General features: G+C 42.5%; 1 protein-coding gene across 1 annotated transcript in view; it reads right to left on the bottom strand.

Annotated features, from left to right (window-relative positions):
- Positions 1-18,969, bottom strand: part of SAMD8 (sterile alpha motif domain containing 8) — a 35,400-nt gene extending 16,431 nt beyond the window's left edge. The window contains exons 1-2 of the mRNA XM_066621984.1: positions 18,861-18,969; positions 10,658-11,247 (exon numbers count right to left, since the gene is read on the bottom strand). Of these exons, the coding sequence (XP_066478081.1) occupies positions 10,658-11,241 (584 nt within the window). The 5' untranslated portion in view covers positions 11,242-11,247; positions 18,861-18,969. The remainder of the gene's footprint in view (positions 1-10,657; positions 11,248-18,860) is intronic.
- Between the last annotated feature and the right edge of the window lie 479 nt (positions 18,970-19,448).

Below are 19,448 nucleotides of genomic sequence, written 5' to 3'. Positions count from 1 at the left end.
ACTGTGCACAGGTCTTTTGGGGGATGACAGCAACAGGGGGACGGGACTGATAAGAGATAATGGGCAAAACACAGAGATAGCAGAAGTGCAAACCGGCAGCTGCAGCATGTGGTGCTCAGAGCACAGAGAAGAATGCTAAAAATGGAGGCAAGACCCAGGGAAGTCCCAGCACCAGAGTCTATTTACAGGCAGTATTTACAAGTAGAAGGCAGTTCCAGAAATCGGCAAGCAGAGGCAGTCCAGCAAACAGTCCAAGTAGCCCGCAAATCAGGCATCAGTCCAGCAGAGATTCGTGCAGCAACTCACTCCTACAACCCACACAGTGGAGCATGCTGGTTGAACATTTATACTCCTGTCAGCCAATGGGAAACACCATGACCTCATCACTGAGGAATGTCATTACATCATCCTGGGCAGGAATTGCATCAGCTTTTCCCATCTCTCCTTGTTCTGTGCAATGACTCAGCACTTTGCCCTGATTGGCCCTTGCCCCATTGTCTGACAGGTATGCTACCATTTAGCACAAACATCAGCAGTCTGGTAGGCCTGCCTTATCCAGCCACCAAAGTGCCTTACTGTATGGGGCACATACTGTAACATATGGTGGAATTTGCAATACATTCGCGTGCAGCATGCTATACATGTAATACAATACGGCATGCAATACAATGCGTGCCGGCAAAGGCTTCCCTAGTGCAGACGGCGCTTCCAGTTCTGCCAGGGAGCCTCCGCAAAGCCCTCTGTGCACCCCCATCTTCACGCTGAACAGTCGCGTCTGGCTGGAAATCCAGGCACAAAGCCTGCTGGAGTGTCGGATCCCAGAAGCAGTTGGCTGGCATGAAGACTGAAGGCACATGGAGGGTCTTTATGGAGTTTCCTCCATGGAAAAGTGCCATTCACACAGGGGAGGGCTTAGGCAGGGTGCCGGATCCGGCCCACGGGTTGGAGTCTGGAGAATCGTGCATTAGATAGTAGACTATGAGATACCCAGTAACTAAGCTATCTACAATTCTGGGCACCTCACTTTAAAAAAGATGCAGCCAAACCGGAGCGGGTTCAGAGGAGAGCGACGAGGATGATTGGAGGGCTGGAGGACAGGCCCTACGAAGAAAGGTTGAGAGAACTTGGTATGTTCAGCCTGGAGAAGAGAAGGCTGAGATGGGATAGGATAGTGCTCTTCAAATACATGAAAGGCTGTCATATGGAAGAAGAGACAAATTTGTTCTCAACTGCCTCTGAAAGTGGAACTAGTACCAATGGATACAAACTGCAAGAGAAGAAATTCCAATTGGACATCAGGAAAGAATTCCTGATGGTCAGGGTGGTTTGGCAGTGGAACAAACTGCTGGGGGAGGTGGTGGACTCTCCCTCACTGGAGATCTTCAAGCAGAGGCTGAAAACCAGAAGTACCCTTCTAGGACCTTTGGAGGCCTTTCTGACGCTTATGGAGGCTGCATGCAGCCTCCACAGGCCTCGGTACAGCTCTGGACGCAACTGGAGCTCAGTGGACCCTGAAATCCGCATGATTTGATATCATGTGGAACTTGGTGTCCACGAGGGGTCCAGGAACGGAAGCCTCGAGGGTCCACCTGTATGCCAAAAGGTCCTGTTTGTCCTTGAAACTGTACCAATTGTCAATTCCCCTGCCTATTCTGAAAAAAAACTGATTGAAAGACTTCCTTCAATACCTCCACAAATACCATGATTTGCTACAGAGGTCTGGTCTAGAGGGTAGAGCCTCCATTTGCCTGAAGATTAACATCCACAAGGTCGCCAGTTCAAGGCCACCGGCACCGTGCGACCTTGAAGCAGCTGGCAAGCTGCAGCTGAGCTGTTCCATCTGCTTGGAGCGTGGGAGGATGGAGGCCAGAATGTTAAACCAGATCGGAGTGTAACACCTTGAATGTGGTGGTTCTTGAAAGAGAGAACCTTCTTTCAATTTGTAAAAATCCCTGCGTGGATTTAATAAGCCTGCCTGTGTAAACCGCCTTGAATAAAGTCTTGAATAAAGACCAAGAAAGGCGGTATATAAATACTGTATATTATATTATTATTATATTATATATATATATAATTATTATTATTATTATTATTATCCATGTGTGTGCAGACACACACATGCACAAGAACTAACAAAAACAGCAAGTTGTGACCCATGCATTCCAGACCCATTCAAGACTACTTTGTCCAGTTCTGTATTGTGTATTGTGTGTGTATTGCAGACACACACATGCACAAGAACTAACAAAAACAGCAAGTTGTGACCCATGCATTCCAGACCCATTCAAGACTATTTTGTCTTCTCAGCTGACCTTTCTTCCTTTTCTTGCCATGAGAATGATTTTTCTGCAACCTTCTGCATATTCTTTGGAGGTTGCAGAAAAATCTTCTAAAAAAATATTGTATCAATGGTACTTAACCCCTGGGGAGGGAAAGGTCAAGCAAGATTGATACTAATTGCTGATGATGAATTGATTGATGAATGCTGGTGATGTCTGTACCCATGTACTGATGTTAATTACAGGGCCCAGCCATCATTACAAAGAAAAAATTAATCTGTGCCATCTCTATAATTACCCCTATAAAACTGACATTAAATCTGATAGTGATCCTTTTAGATCATATTAATGACCAAGTTGAAAGTGAAAGTAACCTCCTGTGGAACCTTCTTATGGCTGCTAAAGTATTCATTGGTCAAAGATGAATTTTTCTATACCATATTTAAAGCCATTGTTGTTGAGGGCTTGGAACATAGCAGAGATTACCAAACTTATGAAACGCATCTGGCTGAGATAAAGGGAAAAGAAGAAACGCCTCCTTTCCACTGTCATTATTATCATAATTTGTAAATATAAAGCAAAAAAAATACCACCTAGATATGAACTGAGCCAACACTGTTTTATGTGCGTAATAGAATGCGCATAGCGACAGTAGTGCTATACTCAATCTGTGGGTCTTGATCAGGCTGCGATGCAGTGTTGATGGTCACAGCACCAAAGCTATATGAATTTGGTCCTTATTTAGATGAATCCTGAGCTTGCTTTTTTAAAAATTAATGTTTATTTTACTGTGTTATACTGTAATTGACTTTTTTCTTCTTGATTTTCTTTCCACATTTGTCATTTAACAAAATATGCTATGCGTGTTTATGATTATATATCCATTATTTGTATTAAGATAAAACCTGAAAAGATTGACGCTGAAGAGATTATTAGACTCTGAAGAAATAGGAACCTGCAGTATCATCATAGTGAATACAGCGTTTCCATGCGGTATTAGACACTCTGGCCTACAGCAGCTTAGCAAGGACAGTAGATAGGAACAATATGTTCCAAAAGGTTTACACTATCCACAGAGTACACTGCAAAAATCAAAACACAATAGATATTTCTGATAGTTCTTTTTTTAATCTTATCTCTAAGTAATAGAACAGCAACTATACAGATAGTTCTTCACTGTTATTAGCATCTACAAAACCCTGTCAACCCATAATGCTCCATCACATTTAACCCCGGGGGAAGAGAGAAACGTTCATAATGGCCAAGGCTGAATTCAAAACAAAAACAGTTTAACAAAATAGTAGCAGACGAAAACTCAGAATTACAAATTAATGGTAGGAAGCTGAAGCAAAGAATCAAAATGAAATAAGTTACAAAAATACCAATACAATGCATTATTTGATAACATGAGATCAAAAAGGGTGGTGATGCTGTAAGTCTAACTGATGTCAGCATAAGTTTTTGTGGACGGTCCAAGAACACTTCTGCTAAAATAAATTTGCTAGTCTTTATGTACCACAGGATTCTGTTGCTTGTGCTTATAAAGACCAGCATAGCTACCTCTCTGGAATTTGATAGTGCAAAAAGCAAAAGTGATAAATACAAGTTCCAAAGCAAGAGAAAAGATGTTTTGGTTGAGTTGAGTTCTAGAAAACTGGTTAGCTTTGGGTTTACAGCAGTAAACACAATCTTTTAAATAGGACGTTTCCTGGTAGATTTGTTAATCTACCAGATTTGTGGACTTAAGGGTCAAACTAAAAGCAACAAAGAAGGTTTTCTGTGTTTAAATCCTAAACTTCCCCACTCAGGCAATGGAAGGCAAGATTCTATTTTTAATAGCAAAAATACCACCAAGGCAGGGAGCGCTTCACACCACCCATAGATTATGTCCCTATATGTGTCCCTATATGTCCCTCTGGGCACTGTCCTCCTCAGCTGAGTTTCAATAAGTGGAAGGGTATTCAGTTCAAAGAGGGTCCTCTTCATTTGTACACCCTTTTGTTGTTAACAATTGGCTTCCTCAACACTGCTATCTGATTGAGGCAGATCTGTCCCAAGCACTTGGACCTCCTGCTATCGAATCTAGTTTGGCTCACAGCATTCTTCTGGAAGCAATTCTCAAAACAACGGACATTTTGAAATTAACAATGTTGGGCTCTTAGGCCATAGTCGAATACAGCTGTTCCTAACTAACATTTTGCCTCCTACTTTGATAAGAATTATCAAAAGATGAAGCTACAGCAAGTAGCTCTACAAACTATCCAGTATAACTGATATAACTGATATTCTGATCTTCAGGTCCCAAGTACCTATTGTTCTACCTCAGTTCCTAAAGTCCCAGATACTTGTATATTCAGTATTGGAAACCAAGAGTCATTTACACTCAAAATCTCCTCTCTCCTGTTCATGTTGTTCAAACGTTTATAAATCTCCATGGCCTCTATAAATCCAAGTGTGATAATGACTGGCAGTGGACAATACCTGTGTTTGCATAAAATCCAAGCCTTGCCAGGCTAAATGCATGCAAAATCTTGCACAATGACACCACAGTGACAGTGCACCGTAGAAGAAGGATGCCATAATGGTGGTAAGCTTGGGAACCAATGCTTTAAGGTCATTTTGCAGGAGAACTTTCTATTTGTGCCACTATTGGCTGAGACTAGGTGGTGGCAACTAGTGGTCTGATCTTCTCCACGGCTTCTGGAACTCAGAAGTGCACCCTCCCTGTTGGCCTTCCAGTGAGGATTACAGATCTTTTTATTCCATCTTGGCTTTTCACCTCAGTTTTTCTTTTTCTCTTTTCTAATAACCCGCCTGTGTCTTGCTGCTATCTGTAATTTCTGCTTATTTATTATATTCTAATTTATTATATTCTTGTTTTTATCTAGTTTATATTTTTAATCATTTGTTGCAAGCTACCTTGGAAATAAGGGGAAAGGTGGGTTATAAATATATAAAAATAACTAAAATAAAACTTCTTATAGAATTTTTCCCTAAACAGAGTCTAAAGTTCATAGTAGTGTCCACAGATACTGTGTTTAAATATATGTAAAAACTTAATAGATAATGTTTCGCTTAATGTCAAAAAGCCAAAAGGCCAAGTTAAACAGAAACCAATTCCAAGTTATGGCATTTTTGGAAACTCTATTCCAATTACTTAGGACAGGGCAGGTAGTACTCTAAAATGAAATCATATACGGACCTTGCTTCTACAAACAGGAGTGCAGCATGCCAAAGAGATCCTGGAAAGATGAAGTTAAACATAAGAACATAAGAACAGCCCCACTGGATCAGGCCATAGGCCCATCTAGTCCAGCTTCCTGTATCTCACAGCGGCCCACCAAATGTCCCAGGGAGCAAACCAGAAAACAAGAGACCTGTATCCTGGTGCCCTCCCTTGCATCTGGCATTCTGACATAGCCCATTTCTAAAATCAGAAATTGCACATACACATCATGGTTTGTAACCCGTAATGGATTTTTCCTCCAGAAACTTGTCCAATTCCCTTTTAAAGGCGTCCAGGCCAGATGCCGTCACCACATCCTGCGGCAAGGAGTTCCATAGACCGACCACACACTGAGTAAAGAAATATTTTCTTTTCTCTGTTCTAACTCTCCCAACGCTCAATTTCAGTGGATGTCCCCTGGTTCTGATGTTATGTGAGAGGGAAAAGAGCATCTCTCTATCCACTTTATCCTTCCCATGCATAATTTTGTATGTCTCAATCATGTCCCCCCTCAGGCGTCTCTTTTCTAGGCTGAAGAGGCCCAAACGCCATAGCCTTTCCTCATAAGGAAGGTGCCCCAGCCCAGTAATCATCTTAGCCGCTCTCTTTTGCACCTTTTTCATTTCCACTATGTCCTTTTTGAGATGTGGCGACCAGAACTGGGCACAATACTCCAGGTATGGCTTTACCATCTATTTGTACAATGGCATTATAATATTAGCTGTTTTGTTCTCAATACCTTTTTTAATGATCCCAAGCATAGAATTGGCCTTCTTTACTGCCGCTGCACATTGGGCTGACTCTTTCATTCACCTGTCCACCACCACTCCAAGATCTCTCTCCTGATCTGTCACAGACAGCTCAGAACCCATCAGCCTATATGTGAGGTTTTGATTTTTTGCCCCAACGTGCATGACGTTACACTTACTTACATTGAAACGCATCTGCCATTTTGCTGCTCATTCTGCCAGTTTGGAGAGATCCTTCTGGAGCTCCTCACAATCACGGCTGGTCTTCACCACCCGGAAAAGTTTGGTGTCGTCTGCAAATTTAGCCACCTCACTGCTCACCCCTGTCTCCAGGTCATTTATGAAAAGGTTGAAAAGCACCAGTCCCAAGACTGATCCTTGGGGCACACTGCTTTTCACCTCTCTCCATTGTGAAAATTGCCCATTGACACCCACTCTCTGTTTCCTGGTCTTCAACCAGGTCTCAATCCAGGAGAGGACCTGCCCTCAGTTTGCAGGACAGAATGAAGCCACATAGTGTTGACAACTGTGGTGATTAAAATTACACATTCATTTCAGAGCAGGCTTAGCTTGTTTTTCAAAGCAGCATGGCACTGTGAACTCTTCACCACCAGTTCCATGCTTCGTTGAAACAATGCCACGAGTTCAGCGGAGGACTGACTAGCCAAGCTCCATGCTTCTGTCTCCCTACAATACATACACTCCTTAGGTAAGCCACCCATCCAGCCCAGGAGTAAAAAGGAGATTCAAGCAAAGAAAGTAGGGGGGGGGGCACACGGACATAGAAGTAACTCGTACAATCCTTTCTGTAGTGGGATGCTCCTACCTCATCCTCTTCTTTCTTCTTCCCAGCTTTGAGCCTTCTGTTAGCTTCATCACAACTGGGTCTTAGTAGTATTAGACAGGGAAAGTCTATGAGGCTGATGATTTTCATCAAACACTTGGGAAAAGTTCATAATACTAGATGTAAAATAGGCATCATCACAATCTGCTAAACCAGCAATTAAAAGTGCTGTAGAAAGAGCCTGCATGAGGGCTATCTGGAAACACTTCTAGAATCTGGATAATGCAGTGTTGGCTAAAACTGATGAATTTTCTTCCATTCTTATAAATATTGTCATTCAGCCTTTATCAACATCAACCAACAGAATTGCTTAGGGAAATATCCAGACAGCAGAACAGCTAGAAAATCATTAGAAATAACCTCTAACCACAAGAAAAAAAAAACAGAGAAAAGTACACTCTGGCATACTGATGACCTAACATCAAATCATTAACAATGGTTCCTCTTATCTGTTCAGCCATTGTCTTCTAGTTACCCCATCCACTGTTAGCAAATGATAATCACGAGAAAGACTGAAGAGTTTATTTGACTGGAGCCAGATTGCCCTATTATTACTGAACCAAAGGGAAAGACATTATTCTTGGTTGTCACTCAAGAGAAGAAAAAACCGAAAAGACTGCTAACAGTTTACAAAAACTGACACTGAAGATAGATATTGTTTTTCAGAAAGGGTTTTTAAAAAACCAAACAAACAAAAATACTGGGTGAAGGGAGAAATGGTGGAAGCCAAGATAACAATTGAATGCTGGAAGCCAAGATAAGTAATAACTACTGAATGACAGAGTGTTCTAGGATGGAATTGCTATTGTCAAGACACTGAGAGGGAGTTGAATGGAAAATGCCAAGAATGAAAGTTACAAAAGATTACAACAATTAGTTGTTTCAGTAACTGAGTGCTGTTGTCTAACAAAAAAGCATATGACTGCAAAATGACTTCAGCTGGAGCCTAACAACTATGCATTTGTGATGATGTTGCAGCGCCTGCACACTGTCTCCAAGAGGCACAGGCTACAGAAGCAATTGCTAAGACTTTGAAAGCCAAAGCTAATACAGTACACAGATTTTGTCGGGCTGGGACAAAAAGGCCAATTTTGATGGAGCTTTGGCTAACTCACCAACCTAAGGGTCGGTTCTGATGCTGTATTTTCATAGACAGGATTTTACAGCTATGCTATATGTGAGAAACCGACTGAAGAAGTTGGCAAGTGGCCTTCTCACCAATGAATGATATTCACTTTAAAAAAAAAAAAAGGGTTCCAAATCACAAAACTTTGTATGTCTGACCCATGTCGTAACCAATTAATTATGAAAAGCACCTATTCTTACAGAAAGAACACAGAACAGGAGTGTTGAACTCAAGTCATTCCAAAGATCACTTTTAATAATAAAAGTGTTTTTAATAAACTCAAGTCTACATTATGTGTAGAAAACCACTTTGTTTTCAGCTTTAAAAGTTCTCGTTTTCACCAGTTCTATTTCTCTCCCTATGTGCACCCTAGCATGCGCTTTGCAACAACATTTGCCTCCCTGATCTGTTTGCTTTTAACCCTATCTCCTTTTCTGTCTCCACTTTGTAATGTACTCTCTTGCCCTCTCTCTTCACCCTATAGCATATGCTCCCCTCCCTCTTTGCCCAACAAGTCATCATCCCATCTGTTATTCCCCTCTTTTTTCTGCTACCCCACCCCCAAAGTGCCTTTCTGGACTTTACTGCATTTTCCCCCACCCTGCACTAACTACTACAGGTCTCTGTATGGCCATATTTTTCCCTGTTGGTTCCATTTCTCCCCACCTCCACCACCACATTCAATGCCAACAGCACACTCTCCCAGCAACTACACCAGCAAAGCAGTCTCAAAGAGGCTGACCATGCAGCATGGCTGACTGAAACAAACTAGAAGAACCAGCGCCAAGTCTGTCTTGCACTTCGGAATCCAGGAAAAGCCATCCAACCTTTGCGATACAGACAGTCAAAATCTTACCCCACCTGTCTTGGATGTTCTCAAACAGAGGCAAGGAGGGTTCAGAAAAAATGAACATTCAAAATTCCCTGGGGGGCACAAATAGGCAAGAAGGGGGATACAACTGGCCTGACAAAGTCTCAAACATGAGACATTCTATAATTCAAAACACCTATCAAAGCTTTCTCAGCAGCAAAAAAAACCAGTTTATCTGGCTGTCCACACTCCAAGTCTTCATGAAAGGCCAAAAAGCAGAATCACATACGTGGGTAGCAGGCTGAGGTGGGGGACAGGGATCACCACCACAAGGGAAGCCTGTAGCTTCGAAAAATTTCTTTACCAACATCCAACCATGACAAGACCAAGGCCACATGTTGTAACGTCTTAAGAAGAACCACTTTGCACTTTGATAAGTTAAGGCAGAATAAATATTTCAATCCAATGCCAAGAAGTAGCCTTATACCTGACAAGGCCATACATGCCTGCCTTATCTGCTTGGTCCATGCTGTTAACAGCCACACAGGATGTATATCTTTGTTGTACAGTGGACCACCTGCTCCCATCAATGAGGTCCATTACCTCCAGACCTTCTTTGAGTTTTTGTTTTGTTTGCACTATCATATACTTCAAAACACTTTTTGTTTTGAGATCTATAACTCATGAGCATGCGCTCGTAAGGCTGGAGCTCTTAAATCATTGCTTATGTTGACCACAATTCCTTGCACGATATTCCTCTTAAGTTGTGAACAAAAAAATGCCATGATTTAAAAGCAACAATATGAAGAGTGAATACAGCACTACTGTTACTTCATGTGTCTGATTAAAGCTTCCAGTGCACAAATGTTCATGCAACAATAATTTACTGGTCTTCATGTGCTTGGAAGAGTCTCCATTTTTAACAGTGACAGCAAATAGAAACAATGGAAGTAGTATGAGCAGTCCTAATTTTATTGGTTTTACCTTCAGCATACCAGCAGTTGCAATTATGAGACCGAGGACTTCTAGAGGATCTTATATCTACTTGTGGATTTTCATTCTTCAGAAGCAAGCAAGTAGTCATAACTATGAAATATCTCCCCCTCCTCATTGCATTTCTTTTCAGACTCCTGATGCCACAGCACATGAAAGTCCCTTTTCCTTCCCCGGTCAAATCAGCTCAACATTTTTGGAAAGAACACTATACAAAGAGGAGTACTACAGTTTCCCGAGGTAGCAATTTGCCAGATTTTCGTATTCACTATCAACCTTTCCCTGGTCACTTATGAAAAGCGACAACCTATTGCTGTGACTGTAGTTGCAAAATACATGCAAAATTCCATGCAGCAGTTTTTCCTCTCTGCTCTCCAGATGCTTTTTCCTGCATGCATATCTTTCACCCTGCAGGGAGAAAAGCAGCCAGTGGCATTTGGAAAGGAAAAGCAGCAAATAGGGAAATGGTTAAAGCAATCCCTTCCCCACATATCTTGCCCCTGCTCTGCAGACTCCAGAGTTTGCTTCTCATGTTTAAAAAACAGGGAAAGTTCACGTAACATAGCTTGGCTCAACAGTCGAGGAATTCTGTGAAATAACATTATTTTGATGGTTAAGGTTGGACTTACCTATCTAGGAAAATGTCAGGTAATGGTGGATATGTTTGCATGTCGGGTACTCGCTCATGCACTATGACCATGACGAAAGAGGTGAAGCCAAATACAATGAAAACATATATACAGCCCAAAGCCGTCTTCCAATACTCTGGATCCAGTCTTCGTACAGAATGCTTGCTTTTCCCATTTGTGTACTGATGCTGGTCACTGTTCAAGTCAGCAACAGGCTCACAGTCATCACAGTCCCGTTGAACTTCACCATTGCAAAGCCAGTCTGTTCCTTGAAGAGAGCCTATCACAGGGGCCAGTGAACCAATGGGACCCTCACTGCCGTAACCAAGCTCCTCCAAAACGTCAACATGGTGCTTCTGTAATTTGCGTATTGACAACATGAGCCTTTTGATATCCCCTAGAACCTTGATTTCCAGAGGAGGAGACCTCAAGTCATATTCAGTCAAGGTCAGTAAAGTAATCCCGTCCAATCTGTGTTTATCACATAAAGTGTCCACATATTCATAAAACCCCTCTTCCTTCAGCCATTTCGCTACATGTCTGGTTGACCAACGCCGAATGCACAGCTGGCTGTTGCCTTCCATTCTTGCCTGAAAAATTAGATTTTTTTTAATTAAGATCACAAGGAGAGTGTCAACATCCAAGTAATATCATACATCAGGTTGTTCTGCTAAAATTTTCTCCAAAATCCCTTCTCCATTAGATGCAGGCAAACATAAGAGGGGGAAACCAGAATACACACTTAGCAGAAGATTACTCTCAAGACCTTCTGTTATATTCAGAAATCTACTGCTTAAGGATTAACACAAAAAAATGCTGTCAACACTCAGACAGTTCCATTACAACTGGAATGAGTAAAGGTTGTAAAATGACAGTCTCTTTCCCTGCCACAGCAGAAGAAAAGGAGCCACATCCTTCAAAGTGCACGTATTAAGAGTTATTCACAGTGCTAATCTAGCATACACCCAATACGTCAAAGGTCAGCTATCGCAGTACTGTACTTGCGAGAAAGTTCACAGCAACTTTTGAACACTGGAGACGTGGGAAGGTCAAATGACTGAAGAGATAATTCTCAACTGGTTTTCTGCACAATTTCTGGCATTATTTCTACACCAGACGGTTCTTATTTATGAAGGAAAGGGACCAACACTTTCTAAAGCCTTTTCTAAAGAATTGTTCTGCACAAAAAAAAATTGGCATTTTTTTCTTTGCCAAGTCATTTGGCTGCAATCTTTATCATAATAAATAAGATGCTGTTTCAAGAAGCTGTACAAGGGTCCAGTCAGCACCTCACCAAAGTGAGTTTTGTCTTAATAGACATCAGAAAGAATGCTGTCTCTTTCAAGCTTCCTACTTGAAATCTTTATTGCCTGCCAAAGCAAATCTACTGGTGAGCAGGCATTCTAGACTGCCATTCAAGCAGTACCTTTGCCCCACACTAACTTCCCCTGCAATCAACATCACATGTATATTTTTAAACATGCTGTAGGCTTATTATACCATAGTCTTTCAAGACTGAAGGTTGCCAACCATTTTTTGTGTAAAAGAAAAAAGCAGTGTAACAGCAGAAGAGATATAAAAGTCAAGTTGAGCTGAAACAACTAAGAGAACTACAGGCACAAATATTTGCCATTTTGTGCATTTTTATGGGGGATGGAGCGTTTTTAAAGTCACGCAGTTTGGGGGAGTTGTTCACCATCTTTTTAACCATCTTTTTAATTTCTAGCTTTTTAACACATCTAGCAAGAGAAGGGTGAAAAACATATTGACACACTTGCAACAAGAGATCAGACTATGACCACTCTTTGAGAAGAGACTAATCTTGAGGTTCACATCAAAAACCCTCACCTTCCACATGGACTAATACAGGATAACTCACTGAAAGACATGTCCTGAATACTTTGGCAACAGAATTAAGCTTGACTTCCCTGACCTTTCATCAGAAGGATGCTGATCAAGCTCACATCAGCTTCAAGTGTCTAGTGTGCCAGCTCTAGATGGCAGAGCTATCATCATGCCCTGTCTTAACATAAGACCAACAGTTAGGATTGAAGTCTTAAAAACTGAAATAAATCTCAGGATTCATTCATATTATACACAGGTCATTAACATGTAAACCACTGTTTACATGTGTTCTACATGGACACCCATAATCATTGTTTCTGTTTGCGTGTATGTTAGAGAGACACAACACTGCACCATGTCCATCAAGACAGAAGTATTATAGGCTTGTAAGAGTGGCAAAGAGCAGTGGGCTTTTTTTGCTAATGCTAGTCTGAACAAGTGTGCATTAATTATGTGTATCTGGAGTGTTGAATGACAAAATTCCTGCTTGTGTACAACTTGTTCTCCTTGTAAGTCTGTCTTTTTTTTCCTTCCTAGTGAACTCTATGCACTGTCAAAGTTGCCAGATATGCAATGGTTCCCAACTTGGGAGTCATAAGCTGGTGAGAATGTGGGGTGGGAGAGAGAACACAATGGAAGTCTGAATAGTAGCAGGTGTTCCTGGGGCGATCATTCAGTGATGAATATGCTTTCTTTACAAAAGATATTATCCTCCTTGCGCTTGCTGGGCCCCCTCTGCAAACTAGCTTTGCAAAGCAGCCGGAAACTGTGGGAAAGCCACAGGTCACGGGTTATTGCTAGACCTCCATTCCAACCTTTCCTTCTTCCTATGTGCCCCTAACCCAATTGCCCACCAATTTCCATTCCATTCACATAGCCTTCTGCTCCCGTTCTGAAATTAATTTGGTATTGTGTTGCTACAGTGGCTTTTTCACTGCATCCCATCCCTGTCTCGCTGCCTGCCTCATTCTGCATAACAATGTGTGTGTGTGTGTGTGTGCGCGCGCGCGTACGCACAAGTGTTTTGCTTGTCACTGACTGCCGATATGACAAAGGAAGTGTCAGGTTGCGGTTCTGAGCCTCTACTCCTCAGTTGCAGGCAACCTTGGTCAAGCTGCTCCCTCCGTGCCACCGCAGTTGAGGTATGGAGACATAATAATATTGGCTTCCACAGCTTTTCAATCTCTCCTCTTCCTCCACACTCCCTCCTCCTACCCTCCATCCCTCTCCACCCTTCTGTTGCTGGACTTCCCCTGTTTAAATACTGTCTCTACCTTAAACTGACTAGGCAATCTTAGGCAAGCTGCTCCCTCTGAGCCTCTACTACACAGCAGCAGAAATACAAGAAATTACAAAAATACAAGGATAATTTTTTTGCCTCAGAATCAGCGATTCCTAACATTTGTGAATAGCTGAAAACTAGTCATCTCTAATGGCTTTCTCTCTCACACACACCCCATCTACCCATTTTCCATTCATTCATTTCTGCCAATGGGGCTGTTTATGAGTGGGAAGGTTCAGGAGTACAACTTTAAAAATGTGATTTGTTCAAAAAAAAAGTGTGATTTATTAAAAACAACCACTTCCTGCTTAATGTCATCACTTCTGGCTCTGCCATCACAATGATGTCACTTTCCGTTTCCAGCTTAATGACATCACTTCTGGCCTTAAGTCTTAGGGGGTCCCAACAGGTTGTCATACCTTAAAAGGGAGTCCCAGTGCAAAAAAGGTTGGGAACCACTTTTATAAAGGAAAAAAACAAACTTTTGAGTATCAACTGTATATTAAACCAGTGCGTAACTGTGTCCTACTGAATAACAGGACAATCATTTATTTCCAGGCTGAATCAGCTCATTAGCCAGAGCAAATGTACATAAGATTAAAGAGAATGGCACCAGCCTGCCTGGGCAGCCTTTCCAAACCTCATGTTAACAGGGAAAAGCTGGGAAGTTCCCTAATTTCTGCAGCAAACAAGCTGCCACAGGTCTTGTTTTCACAGGTAGCACTCTGGCAAGAAAAATCAAGTCTGCTTAACTCCACAATCTGAAACAATCAACTGCAAATATTCCGAGTTAGCAAAATACAAAAGACCACTATGGAAATTCATCAAATAGTCTTTTGAACACTTTCTCTGCCTATATGACAGACACAAACCAACATTTTAGGGGGGGAAATGTCACTTTTCAGTCAATGCAGTGTCAAGTGGCATGCAGTGTCAAGGACATTTACAGGACAGAGACTTGAAGGTGGGGGGGAGGAATTCAAGGTAGAAGTGTTTTTCCCCCCTGGGTATACCTCCACCCCCAAAGAATTTTTTGCAACTTGTGTGAAACTTAGTAAGAGTAGTTAAAATCCTGGCAGACAAGTATTGATGCAATGAAACTCTACTGATGTCAAATAAGGAAACGATAAAGATGAGGAAATTGGGGAAGTGACCAAATATGCTCAGTTAAGAGATGAGAGGTTAGCCATTTTCAACCACTGTGCCGTGGCACACTGGTGTGCCGCGAGTGGTCCACAGGTGTACCACAGGAATTTGGGGGAAGGTCATTTATTAATAGGGCCAATGGGAGATGTGAGCCCCACTGGTAGCATGGTGTGCCTTGTCAATTGTCAACAACCTGGTGGTATGCCTTCACCATTTTAGTACCTTGTCAGTGTGCCATGAGATGAAAAAGGTTGAAAATCACTGGGTTAGATTGAGAAACCTTTCATAAAATATGGCCCACTCTAATAAATTTTATCAACGTGAGAAATAATTTTGATATTGTATTGCAGTTTTTCTATGATTTTACTGAATAGAATTTGTCCTATGGCACTATTTGTGATATTTGATATGAGGAGCTTAGATTGGACATGTATATTGGACATGTATTTTACATCTAAATGTTAATTAAAAAATAATTTCAGAATTATGAGAGAAAAGCTTAAGTATTATTTTAAATATTGTTACATGACACTGCTACAAAACTCCAGATTCAGGATTTTAAAGTAGTAATGTTAAAGATGATGGGATTATGACTGCCTCCACCTAGATTACTGAACAAATAATATGATGAAAAAGTAACACTTTTCTCAAAAGCTGAAAAATACAGAACACAGCTTTCTGGTTCAAACTAGGCCTCTGCCAAGCATACTGCTCCTGCAGCATCATGAAAAGACTTTTGTAAACACAGCCTTGTGTTTCTCACTTGCGTCAGATTCCTCTGTCTTCTGCCTAAGTAAAAAACGGATGTCTGAAAATACACCCATACAATCAAATACATGCACACGAAAGCGTGGAGAAGCATCTTTGGATTCATGCAAACCCTCCATTTTCTGAAGTACACCAAGTTCAAAGCTGCACACTCTTTCCTCCCCACCCCATTAGTTAGGAGTTGTCCCAACAAAGAGAAGGGCTTCCTTCTGAAAGCTTATGGGGGAGCACTGCCAATTTTTTTTTCTAGAAAGGAAAAAACATGAAGTCCTGCTGATGTGATCTTCCTTGGCAACATTCTAATATCCCCATCTTATTCCAGCCATCCCCAGTAGCCCACAATATAGAGTACAGGTGGTTCCTACCTAAGTATAGGGTAAGTTCCGGATGCCCATACTTAAGTTGAAAAATTATTTATTTATGTGAAATAAACACAGCTGTGAACAACCTTCCATAGTGCCGAAAAACAGTATAGAGATATTTATTTCTATAAATAATCTATAAAATTGATAATAATTCAGTCCCCAATGAATGCACACTGTGGTAACCCTGCTTGTGCAAATGGCCTGAGAGAACCTAAATGAGAGGGGGCTGCATTTGTACTTGCATTTTACATTTTACAAGTTAAATTGCGCATCTGTATCAGAATGGAACATTAGTACAGTTCTGTTAATTACTATACTGGCTCACCTTTATCCACAACTTCTCCATCTCCCTCCCCAAAACACAGCATTACTCTCTATCTCCAAAATCAGCACTATTTTCCCTGAGGTAAAACGTCAGACCAGAGAGACAAAACCGTGACACAGTTGTCCTTAGGGACTACCTGTACTGTAAATACATTTGTTTTCATATTTCACAACACACCATTTTGGAGCAAAGTTAATACTTTAAAAATGAATATTATTCCTTGCATTATATGCACTATGTGCAATTCCTCATATACCATACAGATATAAACATAAAATTTATGTTTAGGTAATTTCTGTGGGGTTTCTCCCCACCAAGAATTTCCCTAAAGAGGATTCAAATTCTATATATTGAAGGAAGATTTGGATTTCCAGATCGCAGCTTATTTCATCAAGCATTACGTACTTATTTTATTTTTCACATTTTTATACCATCCCTTCCTCCCAGGAGCTCAGTGTGGTGTACGTGGTTCCAAGGGCACTTAGGAAGCTTCACGGCTGAGCAAGAATTACTGTAATTACTGGGATCACTTTTCAAATTCTAGCAAGCCATCTTGGGCTATTTGAGAAGCTTCTTATTTGTCACCTCTTTCTAAGTGAGTGGTATGAGGGTCCACATGGACAAAACCAGATTGAGCTCCACCTACAATTTCTTCAGTCAGATATTTATGGACCACAAATATACTTCCTTAGTGGACTGCAAGGAAGTACAAATATTATCCATTTACTCATACCAAGTTAACACTTTGAGCCAACCCTGAACTTAAAAACAGGAAGAAAATCTTTTGGGAAATATTAGAATTAATAAATATTAATGTACCGCTTTTTAACAAAAAGTAGTTCACAAAGTGGCTTTGCATAGCAAAACAAATCAATAAATGGACCTCTGACACCTAACTTAAATCATGAGCCTTCTGTACACCCACTGTGTGCAGAGAAGAGTCATCAGCCATGTGTAGTAGCTCTAGAGGGGCAGAAAGAAGCAGCTCAGAAAATGATCCTTGGTGCAAGACTAGATGTATCAGAAACAGCACCTAAGTCAGTGTTCCCATTTTCATCACCAAAACGTAGGAGCTCACATTTTTCTTGGCATGATGCCCCTGCTCCCCTCCTACACTCTGCCCAAGAAGCTCCTGCTTCACACATACCCTCAAATCCCCCAACAGTCCAGCATTCTGGTACCAACAATAGCTAGCCAGATGCTCCTGTGAAACTCCCAACAGAGCAGGAGGATAAGCCCAGGAGCCAGCATTCATAGGCAGGCTGCCTATACAGAGGTTCAATTTAAAAGGTACAAGGGGCCAGTAAGGAAGTTACAACTCTCTTGCCAAGTACACTTATTATAACAATACCCTCAAGGGCTCTTTTGAACTATGTTGACTGGGTATGACTGACAATAAATAAAGAAAATCAAAACCTAAAGAAGCTATGCTGGATTAGAGCAAAAGGTCCATCTAGTGTGGCATTCTGTTAACAGCAGACAGGGAGAAGTCTGGAGAAAAGAGCATGATAATGATGGCCCCTGTTGTTTAACCTGCTGTGTAACCAGTCTATAACCAGAGATAGACTGCTACTATACACAGAGGTTCCCTTCAGCAAATGTGGAGGATGCATACATCATCTATAAAAGTTGCCTGACCCCAAACTGCTCTGCTGGGTTATTTATTTTTTTAGATTTAAACTCCACCTTTCTCCCCAAAGAGCATTCAAGGGCTTGACAAGCTTCCAAGGGCTTGACAATGCAGTCCTATGGATCTTTTCCCAAACCAGTCCAACTATATGTTTAAAGGGCTTACCTGTAAGCAAGTGGACTCAGAGCTACAGATCAATTTAGAACAGTGTTTCTCAGCATTTGTCTTCTGGTGTACCACTTCACATGATCCACCTATTTGAAGTACCACAAGAAACTAATGGGGATGACATCACTGCCAGTTTCTTTGGGTTGCGAGGCAAGATGTGACAAGACAAACACCAGTCAGAGGCTCAGCATGGATGGGAGGGCTTTTCAAGCATGGAAAACATGCACTGGAACCTCCTACCACTGTTTGATGTGCCACATTCCTTGTCTTGCTGCTGGGCAGCAGGTGACCCGGGGTTCTGCGAGTGCCACCTGACACTACCTCAAGTACCACTGGTGGTAACCATACCACTGGTTGAGAAACTGATTGAGAGCGCAAACCTAAGCATGCCTACTCAGATGCAAGTCCCTTGTGTCCAATGGGGCTCACTCCCCAGAAAGTGTGCACAGGATTGCAGCCTGTGGTTCTTCGAAATGGCCAAGCAGATACCTCTGGGAAGTTTAGATAGCGGGCAAAAGGCACTGCCACTCCAAGGGTGGCAGCAGCTGGCACCCAACGCAGAGCAGCCTCAGAGCTCCACTGACCCACCCTGGGGTGCCAGCAAAGATGCCACCACCAGCCAACCCCAGCCCTGCCCTCCAGCACCCCGGGGTGCAGCCACCCAGACCCCTCACCGGACTGCTGGCAGAGTGGCAGGAGAGGCTACGTGCTGGCGAAGGCAGCCTGCGCCCAGGGGCTGCTGCGCTTCTCTCTCCGGCGCGCCATCTCCATCCCCCCCAGAGCAGCTTCAGCGGCGGCAGCAGAACAGCAGCACCAGGCGCCCAGCCCTCTTCTACGTAACGGAAGGGGAGGCACCGAAACTCTGCCAGCTTCCGCGAGTGGGGGCGAGGAGGGGCCGCGCTGCTCCTTGCGTGCTGCGCCCAGCCCGTTCCGCTGCGGCTTGCCCAGGCCGTGCGCGCTGCGGCGGGCACACAAGCGCGCAGTGGGGCTCTTGGGCACGTCTCCCCCCCCCCAGCGCGCCCTGCTTGCCCTTCTGTCCGCACCAAGGTCACAGCCCTGGGCGGGCGGCTGGGAAACAGCCCAGTCCTAGGCAGGTCTACTCAGAAGTAAGTCCCTCTAGAGTCCATGGGGCTTACTCCCAGGAAAGTGTGGAGAGGATTGGGATGTAAGAGCACGATCCTCTGAACACTTTCCCGGGAGTAAGCCCCACTTAACTCAGTGGGACTTGCTGCTAAGTAAACATGCATAGAATTTGACTGTAA

This window comes from Tiliqua scincoides, chromosome 3, assembly GCF_035046505.1.
Source record: "Tiliqua scincoides isolate rTilSci1 chromosome 3, rTilSci1.hap2, whole genome shotgun sequence".
Lineage (NCBI taxonomy): Eukaryota > Metazoa > Chordata > Lepidosauria > Squamata > Scincidae > Tiliqua > Tiliqua scincoides.
The sequence above is the reverse complement of the archived record's forward strand: the minus strand, read 5'-3'. Positions and strand labels throughout refer to the sequence as shown.